Source organism: Nycticebus coucang, chromosome 18 (genome assembly GCF_027406575.1).
Source record: "Nycticebus coucang isolate mNycCou1 chromosome 18, mNycCou1.pri, whole genome shotgun sequence".
Taxonomy (NCBI): Eukaryota; Metazoa; Chordata; class Mammalia; order Primates; family Lorisidae; genus Nycticebus; species Nycticebus coucang.
Window position 1 is genome coordinate 74165945 of NC_069797.1, and position 16828 is coordinate 74182772.

The 16828-nt window shown below is 53.6% G+C and overlaps 1 protein-coding gene and 1 long non-coding RNA gene across 2 annotated transcripts in view; one reads left to right on the top strand and one right to left on the bottom strand.

Annotated features, from left to right (window-relative positions):
- The window catches only part of MYO15B (myosin XVB), a 34882-nt gene that overhangs the window by 7638 nt on the left and 10416 nt on the right, over nucleotides 1-16828 (top strand). The window contains exons 13-32 of the mRNA XM_053569589.1: nucleotides 614-709; nucleotides 931-1062; nucleotides 2395-2520; nucleotides 3937-4014; nucleotides 4106-4221; nucleotides 4295-4340; nucleotides 4450-4574; nucleotides 6286-6403; nucleotides 6644-6807; nucleotides 12190-12283; nucleotides 12975-13031; nucleotides 13357-13414; nucleotides 13669-13799; nucleotides 14776-14871; nucleotides 14972-15207; nucleotides 15292-15470; nucleotides 15693-15765; nucleotides 16179-16340; nucleotides 16528-16628; nucleotides 16716-16783. Coding sequence (XP_053425564.1) covers nucleotides 614-709; nucleotides 931-1062; nucleotides 2395-2520; nucleotides 3937-4014; nucleotides 4106-4221; nucleotides 4295-4340; nucleotides 4450-4574; nucleotides 6286-6403; nucleotides 6644-6807; nucleotides 12190-12283; nucleotides 12975-13031; nucleotides 13357-13414; nucleotides 13669-13799; nucleotides 14776-14871; nucleotides 14972-15207; nucleotides 15292-15470; nucleotides 15693-15765; nucleotides 16179-16340; nucleotides 16528-16628; nucleotides 16716-16783 — 2256 coding nt within the window. The remainder of the gene's footprint in view (nucleotides 1-613; nucleotides 710-930; nucleotides 1063-2394; nucleotides 2521-3936; nucleotides 4015-4105; nucleotides 4222-4294; nucleotides 4341-4449; nucleotides 4575-6285; nucleotides 6404-6643; nucleotides 6808-12189; nucleotides 12284-12974; nucleotides 13032-13356; nucleotides 13415-13668; nucleotides 13800-14775; nucleotides 14872-14971; nucleotides 15208-15291; nucleotides 15471-15692; nucleotides 15766-16178; nucleotides 16341-16527; nucleotides 16629-16715; nucleotides 16784-16828) is intronic.
- LOC128570439 (uncharacterized) lies at nucleotides 7042-12255 on the bottom strand. The gene is made up of 3 exons (XR_008375579.1): nucleotides 12128-12255; nucleotides 7184-7391; nucleotides 7042-7076 (listed from the first exon to the last, which is right to left on the bottom strand). It is a non-coding gene; the product is annotated as an uncharacterized LOC128570439 (long non-coding RNA).

Sequence of the window (16828 nt, forward strand, 5' to 3'; positions counted from 1 at the left end):
ATCACTCTGAGTTGTCGTAAACTCTGTACCCCTTTCCAGAAGATCTTGCATCCTCAGGGCAGCCAGGACCTGCCCTAGGTCCCTGGATAGGCACTGATCACTGCCCCCTGCTCTTTGTGTGTCTTGGGTGACCATCCCTTCCCTGAGGATGGCAGTGACTGTGGCAGAGATGTGTGTGTGAGGCGGAGAGTGCAAAAACTGCGTGAAGTAGGGGCCCTGCTGGGCTTTCTAGTAGCATGCAGAGGCAGCACAGAAGAATGAACACAGGAAGGCTTCATGGAGGCGGCAGCCTGGAGCTCTGCTTATGATGTGGGATTCTGACAGCTGGTGATCCAGGTGGTAGGAAGAGGCCATGACCAGAGACCTAGAGGCTCACAGTATGCTGCCACAGAGGGTAGGGGGTGGGAGACTAGAGGAACGCCTGACATGTGGCTGGGCAGTGCTGAGGCCACTTGTGCCCTGTGCCAAAGCCTTTGGACTTGACCCTATTGGTGGCAGCATCAGCCCTGAATGTCACTCCTCCCAGTGCCCTGGACAGGATGGGGATAACCCCTCTGGGAAGCAAGTGAAGGGCATGTGCCTCTGTGCCCCCCTCACTGCCACATGCTTCCAGGTGCTGCACGTGAACAGTCTGGAGCAGCTGTGCAACAACATCGCCAGCGAGCGCCTGCAGCTCCTCTGTGGCCGGATGCTGCTGGCCCAGGAGGAGGTGAGAGGAGCTGGGCACCGCACAGAGCAGAGGCCTCCCTGGGCAAAGAAGAGTAGTGAACTGAGAGTGTGGCCATGCAGGCCCCTTTCTGCAGGGTGTCTCAGTCCTTCTGGGCCTCAGTTTATTCATCCATAAGATGGGAGGGTGATTCCTGCTCCAGCTCAATGAGGCCCCACAGCCATGGATAGGCTTTGAAAATGACCAGATGCTGGCTGTTCCAGGAGGAATGTCGGCGGGAGCTGCTGCCCTGGGTGCCCATCCCTCAGCCTCCGCAGCAGTCCTGCCTGGACCTCCTGGTGGACCAGCCCCATAGCCTTCTGAGCATCCTAGATGCCCAGACACAACTGTCCCAGGTAAGGGCCAGGGCAGGGGGCCCAAATGTCGGGTACAAGGAGTGGGGGCCTTGGGTGGCCAGGCCATAACCATTAGGGCCTCTAGGAGGGGAAACAAGGTTATGGGGTCCAGACATACTGCCTGCAGCGCCTCAGCACAGGCCTGGGAAGGAAGCAGCCAAGGGGAAGAGCCCTGGGCACCAACACGGTTGGTTCAGACCTATCTCTGGGTGATCTTGAACACAATACCCGGCCTCCACGGTTGCCCACGTCCTGGCCACAGAGTGCGACAATAGTGTCCGATGGGCAGGATGGTGGGGAATGCACAGGGCTCACAAAGTACTTATGCAAGTCCCTTCCAATTGTGGCCAGATGCCACTCAGGTCTCTGACCAGTAGGGAACAAACCTTAGAACCATGTACACCCCTTCCACAAATACCTCCTGACTACCTCCTACCCGCCCTGACCGAAAGAGCCCCGTTAAGGGGCAGCGCCTGTGGCTCAAAGGAGTAGGGAGCTGGCCCCATATACCGGAGGTGGCGGGTTCAAACCCAGCCCCGGTCAAAAAAAAAAGAGCCTGGTTGTTCTTCAGCTTCATCCCTACTTCATATATATATTTGGAGACAAAGTGTCACTTTGTCACCCTGGGTAGAGTGCTGTGACATCACAGTTCACAGCAACCTCAGACTCTTGGGTGCAAGCCATCTTGCCTTAGCCTCCTGAGTAGCTGGGACTATAGGCGCCCTCCACAACTCCTGGCTACTTTTAGAGAGGAGGCCTCTATTTTTAGAGAGTAGGTCTCTCTCTAGCTCAGGCTGATCTACAACTCATGAGCTCAGGCGATCTGCCCACCTTGGCCTCTCAGAGTGCTGGGACCTACTTCATATTTTTTGAATTGTTATTATTTTTATTTCTTTATTCTTTGTTGTCCAGGCTGGAGTGCAATGACTATGTCACAAGCGTGATCATAGGTCACTGCAACCTGGAACTCCTGGGTTTGAGTGATCCTTCTGCCACAGCCTCCTGAGTAGCTAGCTGGCCCAGGAGTTCAAAGCTGTGGTGAGCTGTGATAGCTGTGATCACACCACTGCACACCCAGTCCATCTGGGCAACAGAGTGAAACCCTGTCTCAATAAATAAATAATAAATAAACAAATAAATAGCAAAGTCATTGGGAGAGTCATTTATAAGGACTCAAATAGGGAGCGACTCTTCCTGTCTGAGGAATAAGTTTGGGGACCTCCCCTAGATGCCATGTATGTGGTACTTGGGGTCCGAGGGAGGGAGCAGAGCCCAGACAGAGGAACAGCATGTGCAAAGGCCTGAGGGAGGCACATCTGTCCCTGTTATCAGGCCACAGACCACACCTTTCTCCAGAAGTGCCACTATCACCACAGTGAGCACCCGCGCTATGCCAAGCCCCAGCTGCCATTGCCGATCTTCACCGTGAGGCATTATGCCGGGGCTGTCACCTACCAGGTACCTGGCCTCAGGGACAGATTTCAGGCAGTGTGAAGTCATCTGGAAGCTGAGAGGAGTGGGTGAGGGGCGGTCCCTGGTAAGGCCTGGCCATCTATCCCCACCTGGGCCATTGACCCACCTGGTTCCCAGGAAGGCCCTAATGAGTTCTGGTGAGAACTGTAGGGTGCTGGAGTCCAAGCCTTGGGATCCTCCAGACAAGGGGGCAGAGCACATACAGAGACCTGGGTCTGATAACCTGGACCTGTTTTCTTTCTTTCTTTCTTTTTTTTTTTTTTTGTTTGTTTGTTTGTTTTTGTTTTTGTAGAGACAGAGTCTCACTTTATCGCCCTCAGTAGAGTGTCATGGCATCACACACAGCTCATAGCAACCTCCAACTCCTGGGCTGAAGCGATTCTCTTGCCTCAGCCTCCCTAGTAGCTGGGACTACAGGCACCCACCACAACGCCCAGCTATTTTTTGGTTTGCAGTTCAGCCGGGGCCGGGTTTGAACCCGCCACCTTCGGTATATGGGGCCGGCGCCTTACCGACTGAGCCACAGGCGCCGCCCTCTTTTTTTTTTTTTTTTTGCAGTTTTTGGCCAGGGCTGGGTTTGAACCCACCACCTCTGGCATATGGGGCTGGTGCCCTACCCCTTTGAGCCACAGGCGCCACCCAGTTGTCTGTTTTCTGAGCCTCCATTTCCTCATCTGTAACATGGGCATGGAAATCTGTCCCATGGTGTTACTGTAAGGATTAAATCCAGTAACACAGGGATGGCCTGGCAAGTACCTGGCACATAGTAGCTGCTCACCAGGGAAACTGCATGCCTCCCCCAGGATAGGAGGGAGCTGGTGCACAGGAAAGGGCCACTGGTCTCAGGTAGGGAGAGTCAGGAAGAGCTCCCTGGAGGACGAGGCACACTCTGGTTGTAGAAGAAAAAACACAAACTACCCAGGAATCACCCAAAAAGAAATAGAAGGAGTTGGAATAAAGAAAACAATGAAACTGTGAGTCAAAAGTGAAGATTCAACAGAGACAAACTATGTTCCTGTGAGGAAGCATTAACATTGTCAGTTCTTTCCTGGTTAATCTAGAAAAGAAACCCAAAAATTATTCAGAAGTTTTATCTGGAGAAGAAATGTATAAGAATGACCAATAAAATGTTGAGAAGGCAAAGAGGAAGGAGGGTTCTGCTTTACCAGATAATAGAACATATTTTAAGCCCCAGGAGAAAGAGAAAGGTATGGCTAAGGAGGGACAATCAATGGATTGAAAGTCCAGAGAAGATCCAAGGTCCTGCAAAGGACTGGATACGTGGCAAGGTGGCCTTTTAAATCCCCTCGGGAGAGGCTGATCTTAGAGGAAGGAGCCGGCCTCCTCACCAGTCTTCTCTCCCCTCCCTGGTCCTCCCCCATCCTATGTTGCCTCTTGCAGGTTCACAAGTTTTTAAATAGAAACCGGGATCACCTGGACCCAGCCGTGGTGGAAATGCTTGGCCAGAGCCAGCTCCAGGTGCCCTGCCTGTCCTCCTGGTATCCACCTCCTCCACACTCCGTCCCCCCATTCTGTCCTGAGGGAGCCAGCTCAGCCTCCTTGCCCGCAGCTGGTGGGCAGCTCTTTTCAGGAAGCAGAGCTGGAGCCCAGGGAAGGACCAGGCAGACCCACGCTGGCCGCCCGCTTCCAGAAGGCCCTGGGGGACCTCATGGCCCAGCTAGGCAGGTGAGAACAGCATCCCCCACACCAGAGCCCTGGGACTGGCCTGTACCCAAGTAACCCCTGTTTCACTCCTCAGGAGCCACATCTATGTCATCCAGTGCCTGAACCCCAACCCTGGGAAGGTGAGCCCCCCCAGGTGCCTGGTTCCCAGAGGCCCTGCCCTGTACCTTTTGCCCCATAGTTCTAGACCCTTTGGCTCTAGCTCTCCTCTGCCCTGTCTCACGGTCATAGCTCCCAGGCTGCTTCGACGTGGGACATGTGGCCGAGCAGCTGTGCCAGGCATGTGTCCTGGAGACCGTGGGTGCCCGCAGTGCCAACTTCCCCATGCGTGTGCCCTTCCAGGCCTTCCTGGCCAGGTAGGGCCCTGCCTAGGAGCAAGACTGATAAGGAAGCCCCTGGCATAATGCACATAATGGCTTGGGGTTCTTCTCATCCCAGGTGGAGATGAGATGGCGCCTGGCCCCCAACCTCCGACCTTTGCCCCTCCCTCCATCCCTTTCTCTGTCTCCCTCCATCTCTCTCTCCTTCGCTCATCTTTCTGTCCCTCACTGCTCACCATCCCTCCCTTCGCGCACTCGCTCATTCTCCACTGCACATCTCTCCTCGCCCGGGACCAGAGATGAGGTGGGGTGGCACCTGCCTTGGGCTGTACTCACTCAGTGGGTGTCAGGATGTGCTGGCAGGAGGATGACAGAGCCTTTTAGATGGGAAGGAGAGGTGGCCTTATGGAGCCAGGCAGGGCAGCATCTGCACAGATGAGGATGGGGTGATAATGGGGCTGCCGGGAACACCAGAGAAGCTGTTCCAGGAGTTCAGAGGCCTCTAGTAAGGCCATTTTATTCTGTGCCTATTTGGGCTTAGCCATTGACTGGATGGGCTCTTAGGAACCCACTGAAGGGTTGGAGTTTGCTCCAAGGACAGGAGCTGGGGGCAGGAGGAGTCAGTTATCCTGGTCAAGGTCCAGCTGAGCTGGCTGCACCTCCAGAGGAGTGAGGGGGCAGCCACCCAGCGCAGCAGCCTTGCCCCAGGCTCTGGTGACATCCTTTGCTCATGATGGCCTTGGTGATGTGGACATCCTGGCTGAGGGCTGAGCCAGAGGCAGGCAGTAAGGATGGGTGTGACAAGAAGTGCCAGGGTGGAGAAGGTTCTGTCTCTGCCTTCTGGAAACTTACCTGCTGCAGCAATTGCCAACTCTACCAGGAAGCCCTGAGCCTGCAAGCTGGGTGAGGGGACCAACCAGGTATAGCTGTCCACACAGTACAGACCAGGTCTGTTTAAATGACCTGTTGAAGTGCTATCCCCTAGTGCTCTGTGGCCTCCTGTGACCATAGACTTCCATCCAAGTGTCCCCAGAACCTGCAGGTGCTTGGTTCAGACTTTTTTTTTTTGAGACTAAGTCTCATTTTGTCGCTCTCGGTAGAGTGCTGTGGCATGACAGCTCACAGCAATCTCCACCTCTTGGGCTTAAGCGATTCTCTTGCCTAAGCCTCCCAAGTAGCTGGGACTACAGGCGCCTGCCACAGTGCAGGCTATTTTTTGTTGCAGTTGTCATTGTTGTTTTTTAGCAGGCCCGGGGGGATTCCAACCTGCCAACCTCGGTGTATGTGGCTGGCACCCTTAGCTGCTGAGCACCCTTAGCTGCTGAGCTACAGGTGCTGAGCCCAGACTAACTATTGAATGTCCATTGAACCAACCTGGGCTGGTGGAACTGCATTAAACATGCACCCGTACCTCTTCCTCCCTATGCCCCTCTCCTTCCCTCCCTCCACAAGCTGGTCTTGAGACCCTCTGTGTTGTGGGGCAGGCGGGATAGAAGGGCGTTGAGACCGAAGCCTCAGGACCACACTCCTATTGTTCCCTGAACTAAATCTCCCCATTGAGCTCCAGTGGGGGCAGTGGCCCAATGTCCTGTCTCGTCTTTGTGCCCACCTGAGCACTTGGCATATAGCAGATGCTTTCTTAATTGTTCAGTGACCTAGAAACAGTAATACCAAGGGGGTGGGGTGTCAAACAAATGCGAAAGGCTGTACTTGCCGTATTGGCCTTGGCTCTCCATCCTTGGGGCAGGTTCCGGGCACTGGAGACAGAGAGGCAGAAAAACTCCTCTGACCAGGAGAGGTGTGGCACCATCCTGGGCCAGATGCTGGGGGCTGAATCACCGCTCTATCACCTCGGAACCACCAAGGTGGGGGGGGCGTGTCTGTGTGTGCCAAGGGGTTAGCGGGGTGGAGAGTGTGGCACATGTGGAAAGGAAGGCACATCCTGGGACAAACAGGGACGAGCTTGGGCTTTGGTGGTCCTCCCGAATGGGAGGCAGAGAGGCCTGGGCAGCAGGCAGTCCCAGGCACCCTAGAAGCACAGATTGTCTGGAAGGAGAGAGAAGACTGGGGCCCATCCCAAAGCCCACACCCACCTCTGCCCCCAGGTCCTGCTGCAGGAGCAGGGCTGGCAGTGGCTGGAGCAGCTCTGGGCCCAGCGGTGCTCCCAGGCCCTGTTCACCGTGCGCCGTGGTCTGCATGCCTGCATCTCCCACCAGCGCCTCCGCCTCCTGCCCCGGATGCAGGCTCGTGTGCGTGGGCTCCAGACCAGGTCTGTAGGTGCTGCTGCCAGGGCTGAAGTGGGTGGGGTGAGGTTGTGGGCTCCTCCACAAAGTGGTGGAGCAGTGGGGGGTGGGGGAAGGTATAGGGTCTCAAGGCAAGTCTACCTACCCCAGGCCCTCCCATCAGCACCTGACTCCCACCATACCCATGCAATCTCTACTTGAATACTCCCAATCAAGAGAAGCTCATTACCTGCTAAAGCCACCTGGAGCTACGGTCCTGCTTCTTTGATTGTTCTCTTCTGCTCTCTACTCGACTCTACAGCAAGAATGATCTTTTCAGAGCATGAGTCAAGGCCGCCTACCCCTCTAGCCTCCAACCACTTTGGACTTCTCAGACTCATAAGGCTCCCCTGCCTTTCTCACCTCATGTCTCCTGTTCACTCGCACAGCCTGTCTGCACCGTCCTCTGTCTGGCCATCTGCTCCATCTACCTTGAGCCAAACACTGGCCACACAGGGCTGGAAACCGTGGAGATGGCGGAGATGGTGGAGATGGTGCCTCCAGGGCTAGTTGGGGAATCATATTTAGGTGGTGAACCAGCAGCTGAACACCCTTCAGGGTAGTTTGAGGGCTGAGAATAAAGTAAAGCAGAACCAGGGTGGGGACAGCCATCACCTGTCATCTGTGTCCTTTTCTAAAACGTTTTAACATGAAAACAGAAACTCTGTGCTCCTCCCCCACCTCAGCCTCTGGTAGCTTCCAATCCACTTTCTGTGTCTCTGATTTTGTTCTAGCTGTTTCCTGTAAGTTGACTCATACAGTGTTTCCTTTTATGACTGTTTCTTTCACTTAATGTTTTCCAAGTTCATCCATGTTGTACCTGTATCAGAACTTCATTCTTTTTTTTTTTTTTAGAGACAGAGAGTCACTTTGTCACCCTTGGTAGAGTGCCGTAGCGTCACAGCTCACAGCAACCTCAAACTCTTGGGTTTAGCAATTCTCTTGCCTCAGCCTCCTGAGTAACTGGGACCACAGGTGCCCGCCACAACGCCCGGCTATTTTTTGTTGCAGTTTGGCCCGGGCTGATTTTGAACCCTCCACTCTCCGTAGATGAGAGATGAGGCCAGTCGCCTACGCACTGAGCCACAGGCGCCGCCCCAGAACTTCATTGTTTTTAATGGCTGAATAGTGTTCCATTACGGACTTGCCACATTTGATTTATCCATTCATCTATACATAGACATTTGGGTTGTTGCCACTGTGAATATTGGTATACAAGTATCTAATCTTTGTTTTCAAATAGTTGGGGTTTCTACCTACAAGTAGAATCGCTGGATCATACAGTAATTCTATGTCTAACTTTTTTTTGAGATAGCCTCACTCTGTTGCCCAGGCTAAAGTGCTGTGGCATTAGCCTAGCTCACAGCAACCTCCAACTCCTGGGCTTAGGCAATTCTCGAGTAGCTGGGATTACAGGTGCCTGCCACAAGGCCCGGCTATTTTTTTTTGCAGTTTGGCTGGGGCTGGGTTTGAACCCGCCACCCTTGGTATATGGGGCTGGCGCCCTACTCACTGAGCCACAGGCGCCGCCCTCAAGCAATCATCTTGCCTCGGCTTCCTAAGTAACCGAGACTACAGGCATGCACTACTACACCCAACTAGTTTTTCTATTTTTAGTAGAGACGGGGTCTCACTCTGGCTCAGGCTGGTCTCAAACTCCTGAGCTCAAGCAATCCACCCACCTCAGCCTCCCAGAGTGCTGGGATTACTGGTGTGAGCCACAGTGCCTTTTCTCTATCTTTAACTTTTTCAGGAGCTGCCAAACTGTCTTCCACTTTATATTCCTATAAACAATGTATAAGAGTTCCAATTCTCTTCATCTTTGCCAATACTTGCCATTTTCCATTTCTAAAATTAAAGCCATGCTAGTGGACGTGATATGGAATCTCATGAGGCTTTTGATTTGCCTTTCTGTAGTGACTGGTGGTGTCAAACATCTTTTCATGTTGCTGCTTCTATTTTTTGAGACAAAGTCTCACTGTGTTGCCCTCGGTAGAGTGCCGTAGCATCACAGCTCACAGCAACCTTAAACTCTTGGGCTTAAGGGATTCTCTTGCCTCAGCCTCCCAAGTACCTGGGACTACAAGTACCCACCACAACACCCGGCTATTTCCTCTGTTGTAATTGTCATTGTCGTTTGGCAGGCCCAGGCTGGGTTCAAACCCGCCAGCCCCAGTGTATGTGGCCAGTGCCCTAGCCGCTGAGCTACAGGTGCCAAGCCTCATGTGCTTCTTGGCCATGGGTGTATCTTCTTCGGGAAATGTCTACTCAAGTTCTCTGCCTTTTTTTTTTTTTTTTTTAATGGGCTGAGAGCACCCAGGGGCTCGAACCACCAACCCTTGAGTGATCAGTTTCACTGTAGATGTGAAGGAACCACTGAGCTAGAACCAGCCCCTCTGCCTGGTTTTTAATTGGGTTGTCTTTTGTGGCTGAGTTCTTTATGTAGGAGTTCTTTATATATTCTGGACATTAAGCTCTTACCGGCTCAGCGCCCATAGCTCAGTGAGTAGGGCGCCAGCCACATACACTGGGGCTGGTGGGTTAAATACAACTGCAACAAAAAATAGCCGGGCATTGTGGCAGGCACCTGTAGTCCCAGATACTCGGGAGGCAAGAGAATCGCTTAAGCCCAAGTGTTGCTATGAGCTGTGATGCTACAGCACTCTACCAAAGGTGACATAGTGAGACTCTGCCTCAAAAAACAAACTCTTATCAAATACTATGGAATCTACAGATAGTCTCCGTGGGTTGTCTTTTCACTCTCTTCATGTGTGTCCTTTGATACACAAAAGTTTAGATTTATTTTTAAATGTTTGTCCTGCTCATGACTCCTTTGAGGAGTCTGGTCTTCTTACATCTGGAAATTTCTCAAAGACGTTCTGTTTGCCCATCCCATCTTCCAGGATGTCCTATTAGATTTTTTTTTTTTTTTTTTTTGCAGTTTTTGGCCAGGGCTGGGTTTGAACCCACCACCTCCAGCATATGGGACCGGCGCCCTACTCCGTTGAGCCACAGGCGCTGCCTCCTATTAGATTTTCAATGATGTTACTTTCTGATATATATATTTTTTGAGACAGGGTCTCACTTTGTCACCCTCAGTAGAGTGCTATGGCATCATAGTTCACAGCAACCTCAAACTTTTGGGCTTAAGCCATTCTCCTCCTTCAGCCTCCCAAGTAGCTGGGACTACAGGTGTCTGCCACAATGCCTGGCTATTTTTAGAGACAAGGTCTCTCTGACTCAGGCTGGTCTCAAACCTGTGAGCTCAGAGAATTCACCTGCCTCAGCCTCCCAAAGTGCTGGGATTACAGGCGTGACCCACCATGCCCGGCCTACTTTCTAATTTTATAAGTTTCGCTTCTTTTTTTTTTTTCTTTTGAGATGGAGGATCACTGTCGCCCTTGCTAGAGTGCGCTGGTATTACAGCTCACAGCAACCTCAAACTCTTGGGCTTAAGCTATTCTATTGTCTCAGCTTCCCACATAGCTGGGACTACAGGCACCAGCCACAATGCCTGGCTATTTTTTTGTTGCAGTTGTCATTGTTTAGCTGGCCTGGGCCAGGCTTAAACCCACCACTTGCGGTATATGTGGCTGGTGCCATAACCACTGTGCTACAGGCGCTGAGCCAAGTTCTGCTTCTTAAATAATATTAACATAACAGACTCTGCTTTTGTTTTTTCTTTTTTTTTTTTGAGACAGAGCCTCAAGCTGTCACCCTGGGTAGAGTGCCGTGGCATCACAGCTCACAGCAACCTCCAACTCCTGGGCTCAAGCGATTCTCCTGCCTCTGCCTCCCAAGTAACTGGGACTACAGGCGCCCGCCACAACGCCCAGCTATTTTTTTTGGTTGCAGCCGTCACTGTTGCTTGGCAGGCCTGGGCTGGATTCGAACCTGCCAGCTCAGGTGTATGCTGGCGCCTTAGCCACTTGAGCCACAGGAACCAAGCCAAAAGACTCTGTTTTAAATCCTTACATCTATCAATTCCTTAATCTTATTTTGGAGCAGGGATTATATACAATAATCCTCATTTTACAGATAATGAAAATAAACCACAGAGAGCACAGAGAGGAAACGTAACTGATCCAAGAGCACTGTCACAAAGTATTAGAGGAATGATTTGACCCCAGTTAGTCTGGCTCCAGAGTCAGCCCTTACTCACCTTGCTAAACAGCCTCTGATTTACTTCTTTTTCTTTCTTTTTTTTTTTTTTGAGACAATGTCTCACTATGTCACCCTCAGTAGAGTGCTATGGAGTCACAGCTCACAGCAACCTTAAACTCTTGAGCTTAAGAGATTCTCTTGCGGGCAGTGCCTGTGGCTTGGTGTGTAGGGTGCTATCCCCATAAACCAAGGGTGGCGGGTTCAAACCCAGCCCCTGCCAAACTTCAGCAGAAAAACAGCCGGGTGTTGTGTAGTCCCAGCTACTCAGGAGGCTGAGGCAAGAGAATCACTTAGGCCCAGGAGTAGGAGGTTGCTGTGAGCTGTGATGTCATGGCACTCTACCCAGGGCCATAGCTTGAGGCTCTGTCTCAAAAAAAAAAAATAATAAGAAGAAGAAATTCTCTTGCCTCAGTCTCCCGAGTAGCTGGGACTACAGGTGCCCACCACAATGCCTGGCTATTTTTTGTTGAAGTTGTCATTGTTGCCAGGGCTGGATTTGAACCCGTCACCATAGATGCATGTGGCTGGCACCATAACCACTGTGCTACGGGCACTGAGCCTGATGTACTTCTTTCATAGTGTCCTGCTCTTTTCCTGCTCCTCCTGTTAAGCATCCAGGGACTTCATTGCTCCAGAGTCAGGATTATTGTCCTTTTTGCTGTTTTGTTTTGTTTTGAGTCATAGTTTCACTCTGTTGCCTGGGCCAGTGTGCAGTGGTGTCAGCCTAGCTCACAGCAACCTCAAATTTCTGGACTCAAGAGATCCTCCTGGGATCTCTAATTGGGATCTCAGCCTCCCAATTAGAGAAAACTACAGGCACAACATGATGCCCAGATAATTTTTCTATTTTTTTGTAGAGATGGGAGTTCTTACTATGTTGCCCATGGCTAGTGTCTAACTTCTGACCTTCAGTAATTCTCCTGCCTCAGCCTCCAAAGTGCTGCAATTATAGGTGTGAGCCAGCATCAGTTTTTACATGAATGTCTACCCTGTTTCCCCGAAAATAAGACATCCTCCGAAAATAAGACCTACTTACAGGAACGATAAGACGTCCCCTGAAAATAAGACCTAGCGCGTCTTAGGGAGCACACCTTAAAATAAGACACTGTCTTATTTTCAGGGAGGGAAACAGGGTAGGCTTACTTGGGTGCCAGGCAGGAGGTATAAGTTTGGACTCTTTGTTTCTGCCTCCTCACGGCATCCAGGAAGCGGTACCTCCAGCGGCGAGCAGCTCTGGGACAGCTGAACACCATCCTCCTGGTGGCCCGGCCCCTGCTCTGGAGGCGACAGAAACAGCAGGTGTGGGCTTTGGGTGGGGCTGCTGGACTGAGGAAGCTCAGGGTAGAGGCCAGGCAGCCTTAGCTGACAAGCTGGCCACATCTCAGTAGTTACCACACTCTCAGCCCAGCTTCCTGAGGACCGTGACCTTGGGGGCCATCACTTGCTGGGCTCCTCCCTTTTCTCTCTGTGTGGTTGGGATCAGCCCTAGAGGATTCTGTCTTCCTTCATCTCTGCTGAGTCCACCAGAGCCTGGCTCTTCCCTTTCTGCCTGCCTGGGGTTCCTTCCCATCCTCTCCAACCCTCCTTTGGGGGCCCTTCTGCTCCCCTCTCTCTCCCAATGACTCTAATCTGAGAGCCATAAAGCAGCTCAAAGTTCAGTGCCCACATGCTGCCCCCTTTCTGGCCCCTCCCTGGCTGGACTTTGTCCCCTGGGACAATTTCTTCCCTTCTTCCTGTCCTCTTCCCAGTACCCTGGCAGACAGGCCTTGATGCCCAAAGTGCTGAGGCTGGCGAGGAGTCTGAAGAGTAAGGGGGCAGGTGGGGACCAGTTGCATTGCCAGGCAGCTGGCCCCTCCAGGTCTGTTCTTCTTCCTTTGCTAATGTCAGAACCTCCTGGGGGCAGCAGGGGCAGCTGAACTATGGAGCTGGGGAGGACCCCCAGAGGACTCCACACACAAGGCATCAGCTCTTCCTGCATCTCCCCCAACAGCTCGGGCGTTGGTGCGGCTGGTTTGTGGACGGAGCCTCAGAGAAAATGCCAAACGTGGTAGGTGGCCTGGGAGCTGGAGGAGTTCTATGCTGGGATATGAAAGTGCTGAATGTGGGCTGGCTTGGGGGAAGGGTTCCAGGGTATCACTGTGGGTTCTGTCCCTCAGGGATATCCTCTATGCCACCTAAGAGAAAACTGGGGTGCCTTTGGCACTCCAGGGCTCCTGGTTTCTCTCCAAGGGTCTTTGGGGCTCTCTAGTTGAGTGTCCAGGGTCAGAAAGCTTGATCTTTGGAGGATTGTTTATAATCCTGGGGCTGAGGGGTTGCCCCAGGTCCCCATGCTTCCTCCCTTGGTTCCTGGGTAAATTGGTCCCCCCTGCCAGGAGCTGGGGAGCTTGGAGATCCCGGCTGAGCTGGTGGTCATGCTGAAGACAGCAGAAGGTGAGTCTCATTGGTGCTTTTCCAGGATCCCTTCCCTGGTCCCTTTTCTCTGTGGTGGGTTTGTCCCCTGTGGTCCAGGCCCCCTGAGCTCATTACTAGGCTCCCATCTGACGGTGGTGGGGGGTGCCAGGGCCTATACTACACCTGGGCTGTCTCCTGACGTTGTTCCCAGGCCACCAGGATGCCCTGGCTGGGATGGTGGGGGGTGCCGGGTCCTATACTACACCTGGGCTGTCTCCTAATGTTGTTCCCAGGCCACCAGGATGTCCTGGCTGGGAGTATCACCGAGTCCATGCCCCCTGAAGTCCCTGCTCGGCCCAGCCTGGCGCTCCCACCAGACATTGACCGGTTCCCCTTCTCCAGCTTCGTCTCCATCGGCTTTCAGGTGGACCCCTTGCCCATGCTCTTCTGCTGGCTCCAACCATCCCCTTACATTGGCACCTGCCAGGCGGAAGCCACACCATTTCCCTCCTTCTCCACTTTTCCTCCCCCTTCTCCAGCCACTGGGGCTTTGGACGCAGATGAATCGCTCTGAAAATATCTGTTGACTCAAAATACAGTGTCTTGCCATGTTGACATTCAGCATTGCCACACCCTTCCTACACCTGCAGCACTTCCCTGTGGCTGACATCATGTCATAAAAGGATGTTTACTGACAAGGGAAAGTGTCTAGGATACGGCATTGAATACAAAGGCAGGATTCAAACCTGCACTGATAGTATGATCCTAATTTTGTTTAAAATCAACAGTAAAGAGGGTGTATATAGCTAGGCATAGAAAGTAAAATGAACCTGGCTTTTTGTACCCTCAATGAATCCCCAACAATAAAAAAAAAAAAAGAAAGTAAAATGAGAAAGAGACTAAGAGCTGAGCACAGTTGTGTACACCTGTAGCCCCAGTTTCTTGGGAGGCTGAGGCGGGCGAATCCCTTGAAACCAGGACTTGGAGACCAGCCTGGACAATATAGCAAGACTCCACCTCTAAAAAATGGCTTTAAAAAAAATTAGGTGTGCGGGCGGTGCCTATGGCTCAGTGAGTAGGGCGCCGGCCCCATATACCGAGGGTGGTGGGTTCAAACCCAGCCCCAGCCCCAGCCAAAAACTGCAAAAAAAAAGCTAAATGTTAACTATGGTTATCTCTGGCAGTGAGATATTAAAGATCGTTTTTATTTTCTTCTTTATCCTTTTCCATGTTTTCTGAGTTCTGCGTATATGGGTGTCAATTTTCTACTCAAAGAGCATTAAGATGCATTTCTGCAATGCCTTTGCATGCAGCCCTCCCCATCCCCCAGGCAGGTGCTCCCATGGGGGTCCCTCAGGACTGTCCTCTAGCAGGCACTGTGTCACCCTCTTCCCTTGCAGGAGCCATCACTGCCCAGCCCAGGGCAGCCGCTGGCCAAGCCCCTGACACGGCTGGGTGGCGAGAACCCTCGGCGTGCCCTGGACATCAACAAGGTGGTGAGTAGCACATCAGAAGAGGACAAGGTGGCCCCTTGCAGGGACAGAATGGGCACATGGTGGCCCTGCATGTCATGTCCTCACCACACTGTGTTGGCAGATACTGCGGTTCCTGGGGGACGGATCCCTGTCGTCCTGGCAGAGGCAGATCATGGGCACCTACCTGGTGCGGCAGGGGCAGCGCCAGCCGGGGCTGCGGGATGAACTCTTCAGCCAGCTCGTCGCCCAGCTCTGGCAGAACCCAGATGAGCAGCAGAGCCAGCGTGGCTGGGCCCTCATGGCCATCCTGCTAAGTGCCTTTCCCCCGACAGCAGCCCTACAGAAGTCGCTGCTCAAGTAAGGGCTCTGGGGAGTAGGGACCTGGCAGGAGGGGCCAGCAGACCATCCCATCTCCACAGCAGCCTTGTGATGTCCATACAGGTTTGTGTCTGACCAGGCCCCCACAGGCATGGCAGCGCTGTGCCAGCACAAGCTGCTGGGGGCCATGGAGCAGTCACAGTTGGCGCTGGGGGCTGCTCGGGCTCACCCACCCACCCAGCTGGAGTGGATGGCTGGATGGCGGCGGGGCCGCATGACTTTGGATGTCTTCACCTTCAACGGTGATGGTCACCTCCTGCCGAGGCATCCCCAGGCCCACAGTGGGGCCAGCTCACCCCCTTCCCCACCATGGACCTCCTCCTCCCTTAGCCTTCCTCCTGCCCCCTGCACGGTGACCTCTGTCTGATCTCCCCTCTGTCTTGCTTGGGGACCCTGTGGGTCAGCAGCCCCTTCCTGTCAGGTGGCCCTGCCACCCCTCACTCCTGTCCCATCCCACCCTGCAGAGGAGTGCTACTCGGCTGAGGTGGAGTCCTGGACCACGGGGGAGCAACTGGCCGGGTGGATCCTGCAGAGCAAGTATGGGGTCTGGGAGGGGGCCAGTGTGGCCAAAGCTGACCATCGTCCTGTCCTTCTGCTGCCTCCTTGTTCCCCAGCTCTCTCTCCCTCCAAGGGGCAGGAAGAGGGTGCCCCCAGGTGTGAGTGTCAGTGGGCAGGGTCCAGATTGTAGACACAGATGGGGAACAAGGTGTGGAGAATAAGTGAGGGGTGTGTGAGCACCTGGGCTCTAATCCAACAGGGCAAGTAGCTGTATAGCATTGGCACTGATGCAGGGCATGTGGTGCCGACGGAGGAGAGCCGTCCCAGCTGCCGAGAGAGGCACTCCCAGGGCTGCCCTTCCTTCCCCACCCCCGACTCTTTGGTCCTTGCCCCTTCAGGATGGCCACCTCCCTCACTGACCACCTCCTACTCCATGCCCCTGTCTCACCCAGAGGCCTGGAGGCGCCACCCCGTGGCTGGTCCATGTCACTGCACTCTGGAGACGCATGGCAGGACTTGGCTGGCTGCGACTTTGTGCTGGACCTGATTGGCCAGACAGAGGACCTGGGGGACCCAGCCGGTCCATGCAGTTACCCCATCAGTCCCCTTGGCTCGTAAGTGCCTTACCATCATGCCTGTTCTGCCCCTGCTGGTGACCTCCATAGCCACCTTGTCACACCCATGGGCTCACAGGAACGGCGGCAAGTGCAGCCCTCCCACCCTGCTGGGCGAGCCCCACAGCAGCTTCCACCTCTTGCCTGAGCCCGGGTACCCCCTCAGCTTGCCCTCCTGTTCCTGCAGAGCTGAAGCCATACCCCCTGCCCCTGCTGTCCAGGCCCCCTCACTACCCCCAGGACCTCCGCCAGGTCCAGCCCCAACATTGCCTAGCAGTGGCCACACAGGTAAGACTGGAGTGGGCACCTGGGGTTGGCGGAGCATGGGCAGCACCACACCCCAGCGGCTTCATCAACCCTCTCCCTGCCTTGCAGGCAAGGCCGGGAGCCTAGATGGCTTCCTGGAGCACCTTTTTGAGCCAGTCCTCTCCCCGGGCCTCAGTGTGAGTGTTCTGCATACCCTATGGACCCCTGCTCCTGCCTCAAGC